The 13909-nt window shown below is 47.8% G+C and overlaps 3 protein-coding genes and 4 non-coding genes across 9 annotated transcripts; 3 read left to right on the forward strand and 4 right to left on the reverse strand.

Moving 5' to 3' along the window:
* Window positions 1-250: 250 nt before the first annotated feature.
* On the reverse strand, window positions 251-3247 carry LOC122614911 (protein HID1). Its single transcript, XM_043789652.1, has 3 exons — window positions 3221-3247; window positions 1806-3141; window positions 251-1743 (listed from the first exon to the last, which is right to left on the reverse strand). Exons 2-3 carry the CDS (start codon window positions 3046-3048, stop codon window positions 473-475), a joined length of 2514 nt encoding a protein of 837 aa, XP_043645587.1. The 5' UTR covers window positions 3049-3141; window positions 3221-3247; the 3' UTR covers window positions 251-472.
* A 241-nt stretch (window positions 3248-3488) lies between these two features.
* On the forward strand, window positions 3489-10990 carry LOC122614910 (Golgi-specific brefeldin A-resistance guanine nucleotide exchange factor 1). Of its 2 annotated transcripts, XM_043789650.1 has the most exons (10): window positions 3496-3921; window positions 3986-4184; window positions 4241-5226; window positions 5288-6265; window positions 6335-6543; window positions 6607-6833; window positions 6889-8119; window positions 8178-9238; window positions 9620-9873; window positions 9940-10990. In XM_043789650.1, the coding sequence occupies exons 1-10, from the start codon at window positions 3820-3822 to the stop codon at window positions 10633-10635; spliced, it is 5943 nt and encodes a 1980-aa protein (XP_043645585.1). In that variant the 5' UTR covers window positions 3496-3819; the 3' UTR covers window positions 10636-10990. The 2 variants fall into 2 exon arrangements, with proteins under 2 accessions (XP_043645586.1, XP_043645585.1); XM_043789651.1 differs by lacking the exons at window positions 9620-9873; window positions 9940-10990 and adding an exon at window positions 9290-9601 and having other exon boundaries at window positions 3489-3921.
* Window positions 10991-11112: 122 nt separating this feature from the next.
* Window positions 11113-11184, reverse strand: Trnah-gug. The gene has a single exon. It is a non-coding gene; the product is annotated as a tRNA-His (tRNA).
* Window positions 11185-11442: 258 nt separating this feature from the next.
* On the reverse strand, window positions 11443-11514 carry Trnah-gug. Its single transcript has one exon. It is a non-coding gene; the product is annotated as a tRNA-His (tRNA).
* A 663-nt stretch (window positions 11515-12177) lies between these two features.
* Trnah-gug lies at window positions 12178-12249 on the reverse strand. Its single transcript has one exon. It is a non-coding gene; the product is annotated as a tRNA-His (tRNA).
* A 215-nt stretch (window positions 12250-12464) lies between these two features.
* Window positions 12465-13405, forward strand: LOC122614103. Of its 2 annotated transcripts, none has more exons than XM_043788582.1 (2): window positions 12465-12556; window positions 12620-13405. In XM_043788582.1, exon 2 carries the CDS (start codon window positions 12643-12645, stop codon window positions 13303-13305), a length of 663 nt encoding a protein of 220 aa, XP_043644517.1. In that variant the 5' UTR covers window positions 12465-12556; window positions 12620-12642; the 3' UTR covers window positions 13306-13405. The 2 variants fall into 2 exon arrangements, with proteins under 2 accessions (XP_043644517.1, XP_043644516.1); XM_043788581.1 differs by having other exon boundaries at window positions 12490-12556; window positions 12611-13405.
* Window positions 13406-13699: 294 nt separating this feature from the next.
* On the forward strand, window positions 13700-13771 carry Trnah-gug. The gene has a single exon. It is a non-coding gene; the product is annotated as a tRNA-His (tRNA).
* The last annotated feature ends 138 nt before the right edge of the window (window positions 13772-13909 follow it).

Raw genomic sequence — 13909 nt, forward strand, 5'->3', positions numbered from 1 at the left:
CTACGAATATAGCAGTAAATTCAAAAGTGAAAACAGGAAATAGTAAAATTGTACAAATTATAAATAAATAAAGCCATGTAATCAAAATACGGCACAAGGAACATTTTCTGTCACAGACTACAAAAACATGAGTTGTTTAATTATTTAGTCTTTAACTAAAATAAAAACACTTTGTGCTTATACTGTTTTCAAAAAACTCTTCAAATTAATACATTAGGAAAGCAATTAAATATCAATGATAAAAGCCGATAACAAATGTGTTGAATTGAACTCACGCCACATCGTAACTGATAAGCCTCATTTTTGTGGTGCCGATACGCAAACATATGGAAAAGGTAGTTCATTACACACTGATTTTCCACAAGGACATTTGGAATGAAATATGTACTAAATAAATTAACTACAGTAAATGCCAAAGCGTGTAAGCTACTGGCTCGCTGCTGCGTGGCTGTGTATCCATCCACATACTGACCTAGACGCGCTGAATCTCGAAGAGCTTGACCTCCGTGTCGTACCAGATGGCGGGTTCTACGTTGCGCAGGTAGATGACACCCCAGATATAGGTGCGGAACCATGCCGTTGTTCCCGCATTGGCCTGATACTTCCTGATGAGGATGGGATGCGGCACGGGGAGGAGGCCCACTAACGTGCCGTGCTGCAGAAACTTCAGGATCTCTGACTCGTCGGTCAGTCCTTTGTCAATGCAGATCTTCTCCACCTGGGGCACCAGGACCTGAAGCAGTCGCATGATGGTCTGCAGTGGCAGCTTGGAGCGCCAGGAGACGATCCACTCGGGCGTGGGCGTCCAACGATCGCTCTCGCCGGGCACCATGCGAATACTGGCTCTGTGGGCCACCGACAAACGGGACAGTTCAGTGGGTGAGGTGGACTTGCGCTCGTCAGTGGGCGTCGATGCGGCTGACCTGTCGTAGGGCACAATGTCCGTAGAATCCTCCACCTGTGGCTTGTCATTCGGATGAGCCTGCTCCCGCTCCGTCATCTGACTAATGCCAGGGGTGTCCAGCAAGGATGTTTTCAGTGTTCCTGGCTCGGCTGGCTGCGCTGTAAGAATGTCCGCCTGCAGCTCACCTGCCTGAGATCGCTCGTGAGACTCTGTCTCAGATTCGAGATCCTCTTCCGCCTTGGGCTCTTCATTAACTGTCTCCTCCTCGTCCTCATCCTCGTCTTCTTCGTTGTACTCCTCTGGCACATGGGCCGAGGGCAGCTCCTGGGACACAGCTGGCGTTCTTCTCTGCGGTACTCGCGGCAAGTTGAACTTTCCACCCGATTTACGGCCACTCAGACACTTTGCTATGCCCGCCATATCGGTAGGGAGGTTCGCCATGGCATGGAACACATGACGCTTTCGAATAATGGTGTAGACTAGATTCGAGTTTCCATCGAATTGATACTGTATAATGTTATTGAAGATCTCCAGCAAGAAAAACACCAAATGATGATTGCTGGGTGCCGAAAGCAGGAACCAGGGAGTGCTAAAGGCTTCTAGGAGATGCAACATCTTCACACTAGCTACCATCGAGAGGGTTTTCAGGTATGGAGAGACATTGACCAGAATGGTCAGCAGACAATCGAAAAGCGGCTGCAGCCTCTGGTGGCCAGTGGCTATTATTTTGTGGAACACTGTGATGAGCAAGTCCGCATGGGTTCCAGTAAACACAGGTATGTCCATGGGCACCGTGGCGGAGTAAGCTTTGTTAAGGCGAACCCCAAAGTTTCGCTCACCTATCAATAAACATTCGTTGAAGTGTACTGATTCCACGCACAAAATTACACATATGACTCACCCGATAGGAGCAACAGTATGAATACTCCAATATGCATCAAGCCCACTCGAGATTGATCCGCTCGGGAGTAGTTTAGGTGATACAATATAGGAATCAGGATATCCAGAACATCGGAGCTCTTCAGCACAAAATACAGAAACTTTTTGTTGTAGTCGCATATTTTCCAGAACAAAATAAGCAGCTCCTGGTGGCAATGCAGTCGCTTTGTGGAATTGGGCAAATAGTTCTGGACAAGTGGGTTGTTCAGCAGCCTGGTGATGCCCTTGAGCACAAAGTGAAAATCCTCATCCCGGTGAACTCTCGACAGATAGTTGATGAACAAGTTGTCGCCGCAATTGCCCTCGTCGTAGGACGCCTGTCCGGGCTGTGTAAGTTGCTGCTGCACCACCATGTCGTGATCCAAGGTGACAATAAGCAGTTGAAGGCACGCTTCCACCAGTGGCTCCGTGGTATCTGCAAACAGCAGATGATTGTAGGGCACACCGAAGCCCACAGGATCGTAGGAGCACACGGTGTTCAGAAACGAGGTGAACAGGGGCAGGGCATGGCGATTGTCTGCCGATGTGAAGTACGCTATCCACTTGTTGGGCTCCTCGGACTGCTGGGGCGATCGGTACATGGGCTCCGAGAAGCAGGTGAGCAATAGCTTCAGCAACTCCGTGCGCCTGCGCTCCATGTGGGCGTTGTGGGGCGGTGACTGGGCGAATCCCACGCCCGCCTCCCAAATGTACTCGCAACTATCGATGTTCGCCAGCTCCTCGGCCTTCTCCGGACCCGTTCGGCGCGTGGCCGTAACTGTGAAGTCGGGACAGAACAGCAGGTCGCAGGTGGCATTGATCAGTGACTGGGCCAGCGGCATGGTCTTATCCTGCGACGGCAGGCTGCTCCAGAAGAAGTCACGCCACTTTTCGTCCTCAAATATGTAGGGCAGACACCGGACCAGCAGGCGGACACAGTTCAGAACGCACTGCTGCTCCGCCTGTGTGCGACAACTGCTGTCCACCGCCTGGGCGAGCTTCTCCACCGCCTTGTAGCATAGGGTGGCCAGGTTCGCTGGATTATCGTTGCGGATCTGGCGAATCTCGCTTGAGGTGACCAGCGCGAACACATCCTCCAGCGTCGTCTGGTGGCCCTGCCAGAACTGCTCCCAGAACTGCTCGTCGCTGGGGTCGATCTTCTGGTTCTTTTGCGTCAGCTGCACAATCGCCTTGCGAAAGTTCAACTTGGAGTCCGTGTTTCCCATATTGTTCGGCCTGTGGGCTGCTTTGGTAACGCTGAGTCCTGTAAATCCACCTGCCCCGTGCTCGGTCGCCTCAATGCAAGTGTCTGCAGTAGTCTGGAATAAGAGTGCTTTGCATTTAATGCGATTCTTTCTCAAAATTCGAACAATTCCAATTAGAAATTCGCCTACGCACCAATTGCCAGTGTAACTTAGAGGTGGGTTAAGCGCTCACGAATAGAGATGGGTGCGTGACTGCCTTTTCTCCCACTTTTTGGTCTTCATATTTGAATATCGAGTTTTTAAATCGATTTAAGTACATGAAACAGCTTGGCTACATATTTTATTTGAAAAACAAGTTCGTATATTTCTTGAGTTTGCAGCTGTATTTTATTTACAATCGTTTTAAATCATCGCATCGAGTTGGCATCTACAGCTGTGCCAGTGCTGCGAAGCGACGAATTGCCGCGCCGGTGTTGGAAGACGTTAGTGCAAAATATTCGGGCTGCACACAAGAACATAAACGACACGTAAACGTCACCAAAAATAAGCAGCTATCCAGTTCGATTAGTTAGGATTAGTGAGAGATGTCCAACTAGGCAGCGCGCCCAGATTCGTCCAGGCTGCGTCAGTGTGCGATTGGGCTAGTGGCGATTGCCAAAACATATGCGAAGGTCGTCGGAAGGGAGGAGGAGCTGCCCTGCCCCACGAAAACTGCAATTTTCTGCGCTAGCCCTGGAACTGGAAGCCAACTAGCTGCAGTCGAAGAGCCGCAACGGAGGACAACCGGACACCATGGCGCTTCCAGGCAATGGCATCTACGTGGTGCGGGGCGAAATGGCCACCCTGATGACGGCCATGCGACGTGGAACGCGTTGGAATGCCACCGCCTACGTGGTAACTAGTGCTATTAATGCTCACTGGGAGTAGAAAGTAAATTACCCCCTTTCCCCACCTTCAGGACGACGAGAAGGACTCGCTGCTAAAGCTGTTCATTGACCTCAAGCTTGAGCTAAATCGGATCGAGGACCTGCGCCTGATCGAACCCCAGGTCTTCCTGGCTCCGTTTCTAGAGGTGATTCGAACAGCGGACACCACGGGTCCGTTGACTAGTCTGGCTCTGTCCTCGGTGAATAAATTCTTGTCTTACGGGCTAATAGGTAAATAAGGTTAGTGCTTAGTCCTCTGCAGTTGCTCATTCTCTATCTATCCACAGATCCCACATCTCCAAATCTGGCTGACATCGTGGAGCGCATTGCCGATGCTGTGACACATGCCCGCTTTATGGGCACCGATCAGTCCTCGGATGGTGTCACCTTTATGCGAGTGATTGAGGTGCTGCACACGCTTATCCGCAGTCCCGAGGGAGCTGCCGTCAGCAATGAGTCCATGTGCGAGGTGATGCTCAGCTGCTTCAAGATCTGCTTCGAGCCGAGGCTAAGTGAACTGCTGCGCCGCTCGGCGGAACAGTCGCTCAAGGACATGGTGCTGCTCTTCTTCATGCGCCTTCCCCAGTTTGCCGAAGAGCGAAGTGACACCATGCTTCAAAAGCGGTTTACTATCGGAGATGCTGCCAGCGGAGCTACCCAAGAAAAACTGAAGCGTAAGGCGGTGGCCCAAGTCTCGGCTGCCCCCAGGAAATCGTCAGCAGTAGAGGAACCGCCACAGACGCCGCAGTCTGCCAACCTAACAGTTCCCGGGCATTTAAAGGCGCCCATACTGGCCACCACACCCGCCAGTCCAGCGGGAAACATTTTGGACATGCAGGGAAAGATTACGCAGACACCAACAACAACTGCGATCACGGGGGAAGACGAAACCCCTGTCCCAGAGACACCTGCTATTCAAGTAGAGTCGACCGATTCGGAGCCTTTGCTGGACGGCGAAACGGGCGAAGCAGCCGGCACTCTGGCCGAGGCAAATAGCAGCGAGTACATCAACTCGGTGGGCGTCCGTTTCACACAGCAGTCTACCGACCTTGATGCCGCATCTCTCTCTCCTTATGGCCTGCCCTTCATCCAGGAGTTGTTCCGATTCCTTATAATCCTCTGCAATCCCCTGGATAAGCAGAACTCGGATAGCATGATGCACACGGGCCTTAGCCTTCTTACTGTAGCCTTCGAGGTGGCAGCCGATAATATTGGGAAGTATGAGGGCTTGCTGGAGCTGGTAAAGGACGACCTGTGCAGAAACTTGATATCGGTAAGGGACTCCAAATTCCTCACTTAGTCATTGCGGAACTAAGCCTTTCATTTCCTTGCAGCTCCTCAGCTCGGAGCGGCTTAGCATCTTTGCTGCCGACCTGCAGCTCTGCTTTTTGCTCTTCGAGTCTCTCCGCGGACATCTTAAGTTTCAGCTTGAAGCCTACCTTAGGAAATTGAGCGAGATTATTGCTAGCGACAATCCCAAGACGCCCTACGAAATGCGAGAACTCGCTCTGGACAATCTTCTGCAGTTGTGGCGCATCCCCGGCTTCGTCACTGAATTGTATATTAACTACGATTGTGACTTGTACTGCACGGATATGTTTGAAAGTCTGACAAACCTACTGAGCAAGTACACGCTGTCAGCAACCAATGCAGTTTATAGCACCCACATTATCTCAATGGACACCCTCATAAGTGTGATTGACAGCATCGAGAGAAACTGTGCCGCGAGCAAGAACAGCAACAACAGGGAGTCCTTGCCAGAAGCTGCACCAGCAACAGGTGGAAGTCGCCATTCTCGGCACAACAGCGGATTGGAGGGAATCGTAATTGATTCTGGTAATAGTGCAGCTGTAGAAGAGAAAGTGGAGAACATCGCCAGTTTTATAAACGCTAGCTCACAGCGACTACGACTACAATCTGGCGGCGAGGGAGTGGGAATAACCACTGAACAGCTGGCCAATGTCAAACAAAAGAAGCGCCTGCTATCTCAGGGCACAGAGCGCTTTAATCAGCGCCCAGAAAAAGGCATCCAGTATCTGCAAGAACACGGCATCCTTAATGCCGAGCTCGATCCCATGCAGGTGGCCCTGTTCCTTCGCGAAAATCCCGGGCTCGATAAGAAAATGATTGGGGAATACATCTCGAAAAAGAAGAACGTCGACTCTAAGATTCTAATTAATTTTGTGGACTCGTTTGATTTTACTGGTCTTCGAGTGGATCAAGCATTGCGCCTTTATTTGGAGACCTTCAGATTGCCCGGAGAAGCTCCATTGATTTTTTTGGTGCTGGAACACTTTTCTGATCATTGGCATGTAAGTATATATATCTAATAAGCTAATTGGAGCCATAGATACTAATTAGAAATTTATCCCCCCATTTAGAAACAAAACCAAGACCCGTTTGCCAACGTAGATGCTGCTTTCCGCTTGGCGTATGCTATCATCATGCTGAACATGGATCAGCATAACTCTAACGCGAAGCGTTTAAATGTTCCAATGACGCTGGAGGATTTCACAAAGAACTTGCGTGGTCTAAATGGTGGCGAAGATTTCGATCAAGAAATGTTGGCTCAAGTCTTTAATGCAATCAAGTAAGCCTTATTACATATGACTCGTCCCCATTCGCTTATATTTCCGATTTTTTGTTATAAAAGGAACGAAGAGATCGTGATGCCAGCAGAGCAAACAGGCTTGGTACGTGAAAACTACCAATGGAAAGTACTGCTTCGTCGAGGAGACACCCACGATGGACATTTCCATTATGTGCATGACGCATCATACGACGTGGACATCTTCAATATTGTGTGGGGTGCTTCTCTGAGCGCCCTAAGCTTTATGTTTGATAAGAGCACTGAAACGGGTTACCAACGAACTCTAGCAGGTACGTTGACATGTCATATTTAAAATTCATTTCTTACTTTACGAGTTCATTGCAGGTTTCAGCAAATCCGCTGCCATATCTGCGCACTATAATCTGCATTCGGACTTCGATGCCCTCGTTTTAACTCTCTGCAAATTCACAACGTTGCTGAGCAGCGTAGAACAACATGAGCCCGCTCCGGCAAACAATGAAATCCAACAAGCTGTGAACTTTGGATTGAATGGAAAGGCTCAGGCTGCAATGCGCACGGTGTTTTTATTGGTTCACGATTATGGCGACTGCTTAAGAGAGAGCTGGAAGCACATTTTGGATCTATACCTTCAGCTTTTCCGTCTTAAGTTGCTCCCGAAATCATTGATCGAAGTGGAAGACTTTTGTGAGGCGAACGGAAAGGCCATGTTAATCCTGGAAAAGCCCCGGGAGAAGCAGGAATCAGGATTGTTTTCTAGTCTGTACTCATTTATTAGCTCGGAGGGTCAGCGAGAACCAACGTACGAGGAGCAGGATTTCATCAAGCTTGGACGGAAGTGCATTAAGGAGTGCCAGCTGGATCAAATGCTTCAGGAATCAAAGTTTGTGCAACTAGAGTCGCTACAGGAGTTGCTCAAATGCGTGTTGGCGCTACTGAAGGCTCCCCAGGGGCACAAATCCATTGGCCTACCGTACGCCGAAGATCAAACTGTTTTCTGGATGGAGTTTTTGGTCAAGATAGTGGTTCATAATCGGGATCGCATGATACCGCTGTGGCCAGCAGTTCGAGACCAAATGTATCTACTTCTCATGGGCAGTGCCTCCTGTGGATACGACTACCTACTCAACCGATGTATTGTAGCGGTCCTAAAACTAGCAATTTATTTGATGCGAAACGAAGAGCTGTGTCCGATTGTATTGCAATCTCTCAAGATGCTTTTGATGCTGAAGCCTGCCTTGTTGCTGCGCATTTCTAAGCAGATTTCTATTGGCATCTACGAGCTGCTCAAGACGTCGGCCCAAAATATTCATTCCGAGCAGGACTGGCAGATTATTTTCAATCTACTTGAATGCGTGGGAGCCGGAGCTGTGCCGCCCAGTTACGATGATGCCCAGTTGCCCATGCCGCCCAATGGAAGCGCAAAGTCGGATGGCGCTATAAGTGGCGAGGAGGAAGCAACCGCTGTGCCAGAGCGTGGATACACATCCGATTCGGAGATCACCAAGGCATCTGCAGCTCCTGCTGCCTCCAGTCCAAGTGCTGAGAACTGGATTCTGGTCAATAACAAGGACAGTGAGTTAACAACGGCCTCTAGGTGAGATTTTTTTAACTTATTAAACTCTTCATTTAATACATCGAAGTTCGTTTTGCAGACCTCAATCTCCGCCAAGCCTGAGTGCTCCTTCAGTAAACACACTTGTTTACAGTTGCCAGCTACTGGACCACGCACCTTTTGCCCTTTTCAAGTGCTGGGACTCGCTGGCCTTTATCGTTCGCAGTGTTGCCCACATTACGCCTTACAATTTTGAAGCCTGCGTTCGATGCATCCGCATCTTTGTGGAGGCTTGCCGGGATGGAGGTATACGCCAGCGCCGAAAGCTGGAGTCGGCGGCTAAGCAGAAAAGTGCCAAGAAGCGCAGCGAACGCAAACCGGGCATGGCGTCCTCTGCATCGAGCAGCAATCTTACTCTTCTGACGGGCGACCCGGCCGACAACCAGATAAACGGAAATGCGGCAGAACAGGAGGACCTGGCCCAGCGCTACGAACAGTTGTCCATTCAACTGCTGGACCTGATGTATACGCTGTACACGCGAACTGCACAGATCTTCCGATGGTGGGCGGAAGAAGGATGCACAGTGCCGCAGTCGGCAGCTTTGTGGTCACCGGGCTGGTGCCCATTGCTGCAGGGCATCGCCAGGCTGGCCATGGATCGGCGGCGAGAGGTGCGCACTCATGCCATCTCGTGCCTGCAGCAGCGGGCATTGCTGGTGCATGACCTGCAGACGTTGTCGGGAACAGAATGGTGCTCTTGCTTCCACCAGGTGCTGTTCCCCCTCTTAAACGAACTGCTGCCCGAGAGCAGTGCAGCCGGCCAGCTAGACGCCTCGCTCCTCGAGGAGTCGCGTATACGGACGGCCACCATCATGTCCAAGGTGTTCCTACAACACCTTACCACGCTCATCGAGTTAGGCAACGCGTTTAACGAGCTTTGGCTGGACATATTGGACTACATTGAGCGCTTTATGAAGGTGGGATCGGACACATTGTCGGAACAGATGCAGGAGATACTGAAGAACATGCTGCTTGTTATGCACTCAGTCCGGGTGTTCCACAATCAGGATGGCAGCTTACAGCAGGCTCTTTGGGAGCTAACCTGGCGGCGCATTGGTGAATTTTTGCCCAACCTAAAGGATGAGCTATTCCACGATGAGGGTGAGTAACGCAGTGTTGTAGAATGGGCCTAACCTCTAATCCTACCATCAGATTCAATTACTCCAGCGATCTCGCTGGACTTTACGCAAATTAGATTCGCCCCTTCTCCGGGCCCAACTGAGTATTCCTTGACCCTGCCGCTTTATGGCTATAGTCCAAAGATTTCCTCTATAACCACGGGCAAAAGTGATACCCTTCCAGCTACGCAGCGCAAGAAACCATGGGCCAAGCTAAGATCCAAGCTTAAGTTGCTAAAGAAAGTTGGCAAAAAGAATTGAATACTTCTCCATTTCCTTTTAAGTCCCTAGCCTGCATTTCTGTCTTTATATTTTTATACAAACCGAATAGTTATGCTAACAATAAATGTGATAAATTTTGCAGGCAAGCGAGCTCAGACCTTAACGAACCAAGCTCCTCTGGCAGCTGTGGCTGTCGCTCCACAGCAACAGTTACCAGCGGTGACCATCTTACCCAGGCAAACCCAGGTTTCCAACGAGTTAGTGGTGAACGCGCCCACTCCGCCGGCAGCTACACCCGTACTTGGCTCTCCTGTCGAGTCCCCGAGGAGGAGCATTATACTGCAGCCACCCGTGGCAGATGCACTGCAACACCCGCCCAGCTTTGTATTCGCTCAGGTGGGTTCAGAAGAATAAAATATACTTTTTTCAATATAAACTAAATATTTTTCGTGTATCTGACAGCCCATGATTGTGCCACCCCAGCAGCCTGCAGCTACAGACCCGATGCCAAGCACATTATTGCCGGATTTGGTGAATGAGGCAACTGCTGCTGCCGTGCAATCCGCGACCACGTCCCCGGCGCACAGCCCGCTGGAGGCGGAGCAGCCGGCTCCAATAGTGCAGCAGACCAACATCGTTACCACCAACAATACGTACAATAGCTACGCCATTGAGGTGCCCATGTCACCGGACACTACTGCGGAACAGTTTGGGCAGCAGCAGCAGCAACAAATGCTCTACCAACAGTACTATCAACAGTATCACGCCCAGCAGCAACCGTTGCCAGCTCAAGCCAGTGATCCTGCCATCAATGTGCCAATCAGCCATCTGCTGGCCGGAAATGCGTACCCCTCGCTACCCAAAATGCCGCAGGCATCAATCGTGCACAGCTTTGCACCCGTTTACGAAAGCCAGGCGGCGACGAGTGGAACTGGTCCAGCAGCGGATATCTATCAGGAATATGTGCAAAATCCCTACAACCTTACGTTGCAGCAGAATCCCCAGCAGCAGCACCATCAGCAGCAGCAGCAGGTACAGCAAGCCCAAGGAATGGCCACCGCATTTCCCGCCGTTGCCACGCCAGCCAACTACTTTAATGTGAATGTGGACCCCAGTAGCATACCGCCCGGATCGGAGCTGCTCTACGGCCAGCAGTGAAGAGGAGTGTTGAAAGTGTATTTCAATTTCAATCCACCTGACCGTTTAATTTTGTACCCTGTGTTGTAGAGAAGCTCTTTCCTCGTAGTTAATTCTATAAAATTGTGTCAATTTGTTTTTGTTATTTATGCCTCCCCCAACTAAAGTATAACTACATTCCGCCCTGGCGTTTGTTTATTAAGCTAACCGAAAAACAACACTAAATCACAGATCCAGATGCGAGGTCCGGCAGAAACCCCTATAAGCTTTAGTAATGCAAATAGTTTAATTAATATTAATTAAATAATTATATCTTCTGTATGTTATGCAAAGAGGCAAACTGTAAATAATCAAAATTAAAAGTCTATAAAACAAATCAAGCGCTGGCGTTTCAGAAATTGAAAAGTTTCCAAAGCCTTTTACGATTCAAAAGTAGCTTGCGGCTATTGCAAATATCAAAAAATTAACCCAACTCCGTGACAATGCATATCGCAGCATTGCCGTGACCAGGATTCGAACCTGGGTTACCACGGCCACAACGTGGGGTCCTAACCACTAGACGATCACGGCTACGTCGGGTTGTTGGATGAAGCTTTCCAAAATCCCAGCTGGTCACCTAATGGTCATCAATGGTTAACTAAAGATTTTAGTCTAAAATAATTAAAAGTATCAAGATTCTTTGAAAGCTAGGGAGGTGTAAAATAAAATAATGCGTAGTTAATGGTTTCTAATAAAAATATAGCAGTACTTTTTATTTATTTCTTAAAAGGTTTGACGTTAAAAAAATAAAAAAAAATCCCGACTCCGTGACAATGTTTATTTCAACATTGCCGTGACCAGGATTCGAACCTGGGTTACCACGGCCACAACGTGGGGTCCTAACCACTAGACGATCACGGCTACATCGGGTGATGTCTAGCGGCTGCCAAATTACTATTTTAAAACAAATCAGTTTTCACCATAATCTTATACAGTGTATTGCTATAAATAGCATAGATAGTAACAATCTTAGTGGTTTAATTAATCACTACTCTTAAAACTTTCGACAAGCAGTATATTTAAAGTAATTTAAATAGTAAAGTAATTTAAATTAAGTAATTTATTTTAAAGCAGAACAAGTTTTCTTACCGCACTGAAGTCATGATTATGTGTTATTTAGAGATAGCCTTTCTTTTCACTAGGCGTGTCCGAGTGCCTCTCACTTTTCGAGCTATATACACTAAAGCTACCATTACAAACAATTTTTTACACATATGCGTAAAATTATAGAAACTTGACAACAATTTCCATGAAACACTAACTTACGTAAACACTATTATTCGAGTTACATACGTGTCATAATGTCGCTTAAGTTATCTGTTTTAAACATTTTTTACCATTCACCTAGGTCTTCTTCAGTGTATACATTTTAATAATAATATAATATGTACAACACAGCTGACTATAATTTGAAACCATATTGGTTGAATGAAAGAAGTTTTTATCATTTAACAATATATTTACATTTTTTAATAATTTAATGTAAAAAAAACCCCGCCTCCGTGACAATGTTTATTTCAACATTGCCGTGACCAGGATTCGAACCTGGGTTACCACGGCCACAACGTGGGGTCCTAACCACTAGACGATCACGGCTACAACGGGGTGTTAGAAATGGCCAGCCAGAATCCAAATCTAAGGCACAGTGTTGCAGAACGACACAGAAAATTAATAAATCTTAATTACTGCAAGCAATCAGTCGATAAACACGAAAGCTAATCGGATTTTCTTTATAATTCAAGAATTACACACATAAAAAGTATTTGAAAAATATGTCTACAACTTCGAGCACTAGATGGCGCCACCCCAGTATTTCGTTACGCAGCACTATTTGGTCGTTATCGTTCTATCGATACCAATAATAAGCCCAAACAAACAGGCAGCCTGATAATGTTGAATTAAGGTAAGTTTGTAAATGAATATGGTCAGTTAAAATGGTTGACTAGAGTTATAACAGTCACAGCAGTTTGGAGACAACAATTGGGAAGAATGAGCAGCTATAAGGCCATCGAAATAGACTCCGATTCAAGCGAGGTTGGAGACACACTGGTCCCGAATCAAAGTGCCGTTGAAAAATCTAAGACAATTCACGACCTCGGTGTCAAAACAGGCAAGTTCCATAAACTTGACCCTGAATTAGCATATCCATGCTCCTTGGCCCAGGCAAACACATCGACGAGCACTGCGGCAGATGGATGCAGCAAGACTGGACGCCACAGGTCAAGGAAGAGCCAGCATGGCGCCAGACGCATAAGTGCTGACCTCCAGTTCGAGTCGGTTGCTGTGGACGAGCTAGGAGCCGGTGGATCCAAAGCATCTAAGAAACGCAAGATGGAGAAGGAAGCCACGGTCGCCCAGGACAAGGTGAGCGTGGCCATCAGAAATCTGGTACAGAGCGAAGAGATGCAGGAGCTCATTAAGCGGATCGCCAACGAACGGGTTCGCTGCAACTTCCTCCTGGCCACCTATCAGCTTCCCGACATGAACTTCGCCCTCAACACCTCCATGGAAACACTGCGCAATCAGTTCCGGGAGCGCCTCAAGCAGCGTCGGGACCGTGGAAGTGCCAATTCATCCTCCTTGGCTCCATCTCCAGCCAGTAGCACCCAGAAGGGACCCACCAAGGGAGTTGTGAAGGCCAAAAAACCGTAGTATTACTATCCAATAAGAGTATATAAGCATTAAATGTATAAGTATAACCATTAGACGAAATAAAAGATTGGGGAGCTGCTCTGGTAGCTCAGCACACTCAGGTACAACCAAATACACATATCATGTAGGCAGATACATAAATGGAACACAAACGTTAAAATATTTATAAGAAACGACAAATTAAAAAAACTTCGCCCTTCATTATTATTCCAGACACTTAAATACTAATTCATGAATTGCTTTATTGCTTTAACTATGATTTATTTCCGATTTGATTTAAATTACTTGCAAGGTAATCATAAACAGGGGAAAGCGCAAACTTTGATTTCCTGAGATAATCTGCGCACGGCGGTGAAAACAATCATTTGGCAACGACCTTGCAACGCCTGACGTAGCCGTGATCGTCTAGTGGTTAGGACCCCACGTTGTGGCCGTGGTAACCCAGGTTCGAATCCTGGTCACGGCAATGTTGAAACAAGCATTGTCACGGAGTCCGGGCTTTCCTTTTTATTACGATTTCAAAGATTAATTATCTAGCTATAATTAACTTTAAATATATAAAAATCGGAATGTTTTAACTCTTTTTCATATGGGAATAGTTTGA

The sequence above is a fragment of the Drosophila teissieri genome, chromosome 2R (assembly GCF_016746235.2).
Source record: "Drosophila teissieri strain GT53w chromosome 2R, Prin_Dtei_1.1, whole genome shotgun sequence".
Classification (NCBI taxonomy): domain Eukaryota; kingdom Metazoa; phylum Arthropoda; class Insecta; order Diptera; family Drosophilidae; genus Drosophila; species Drosophila teissieri.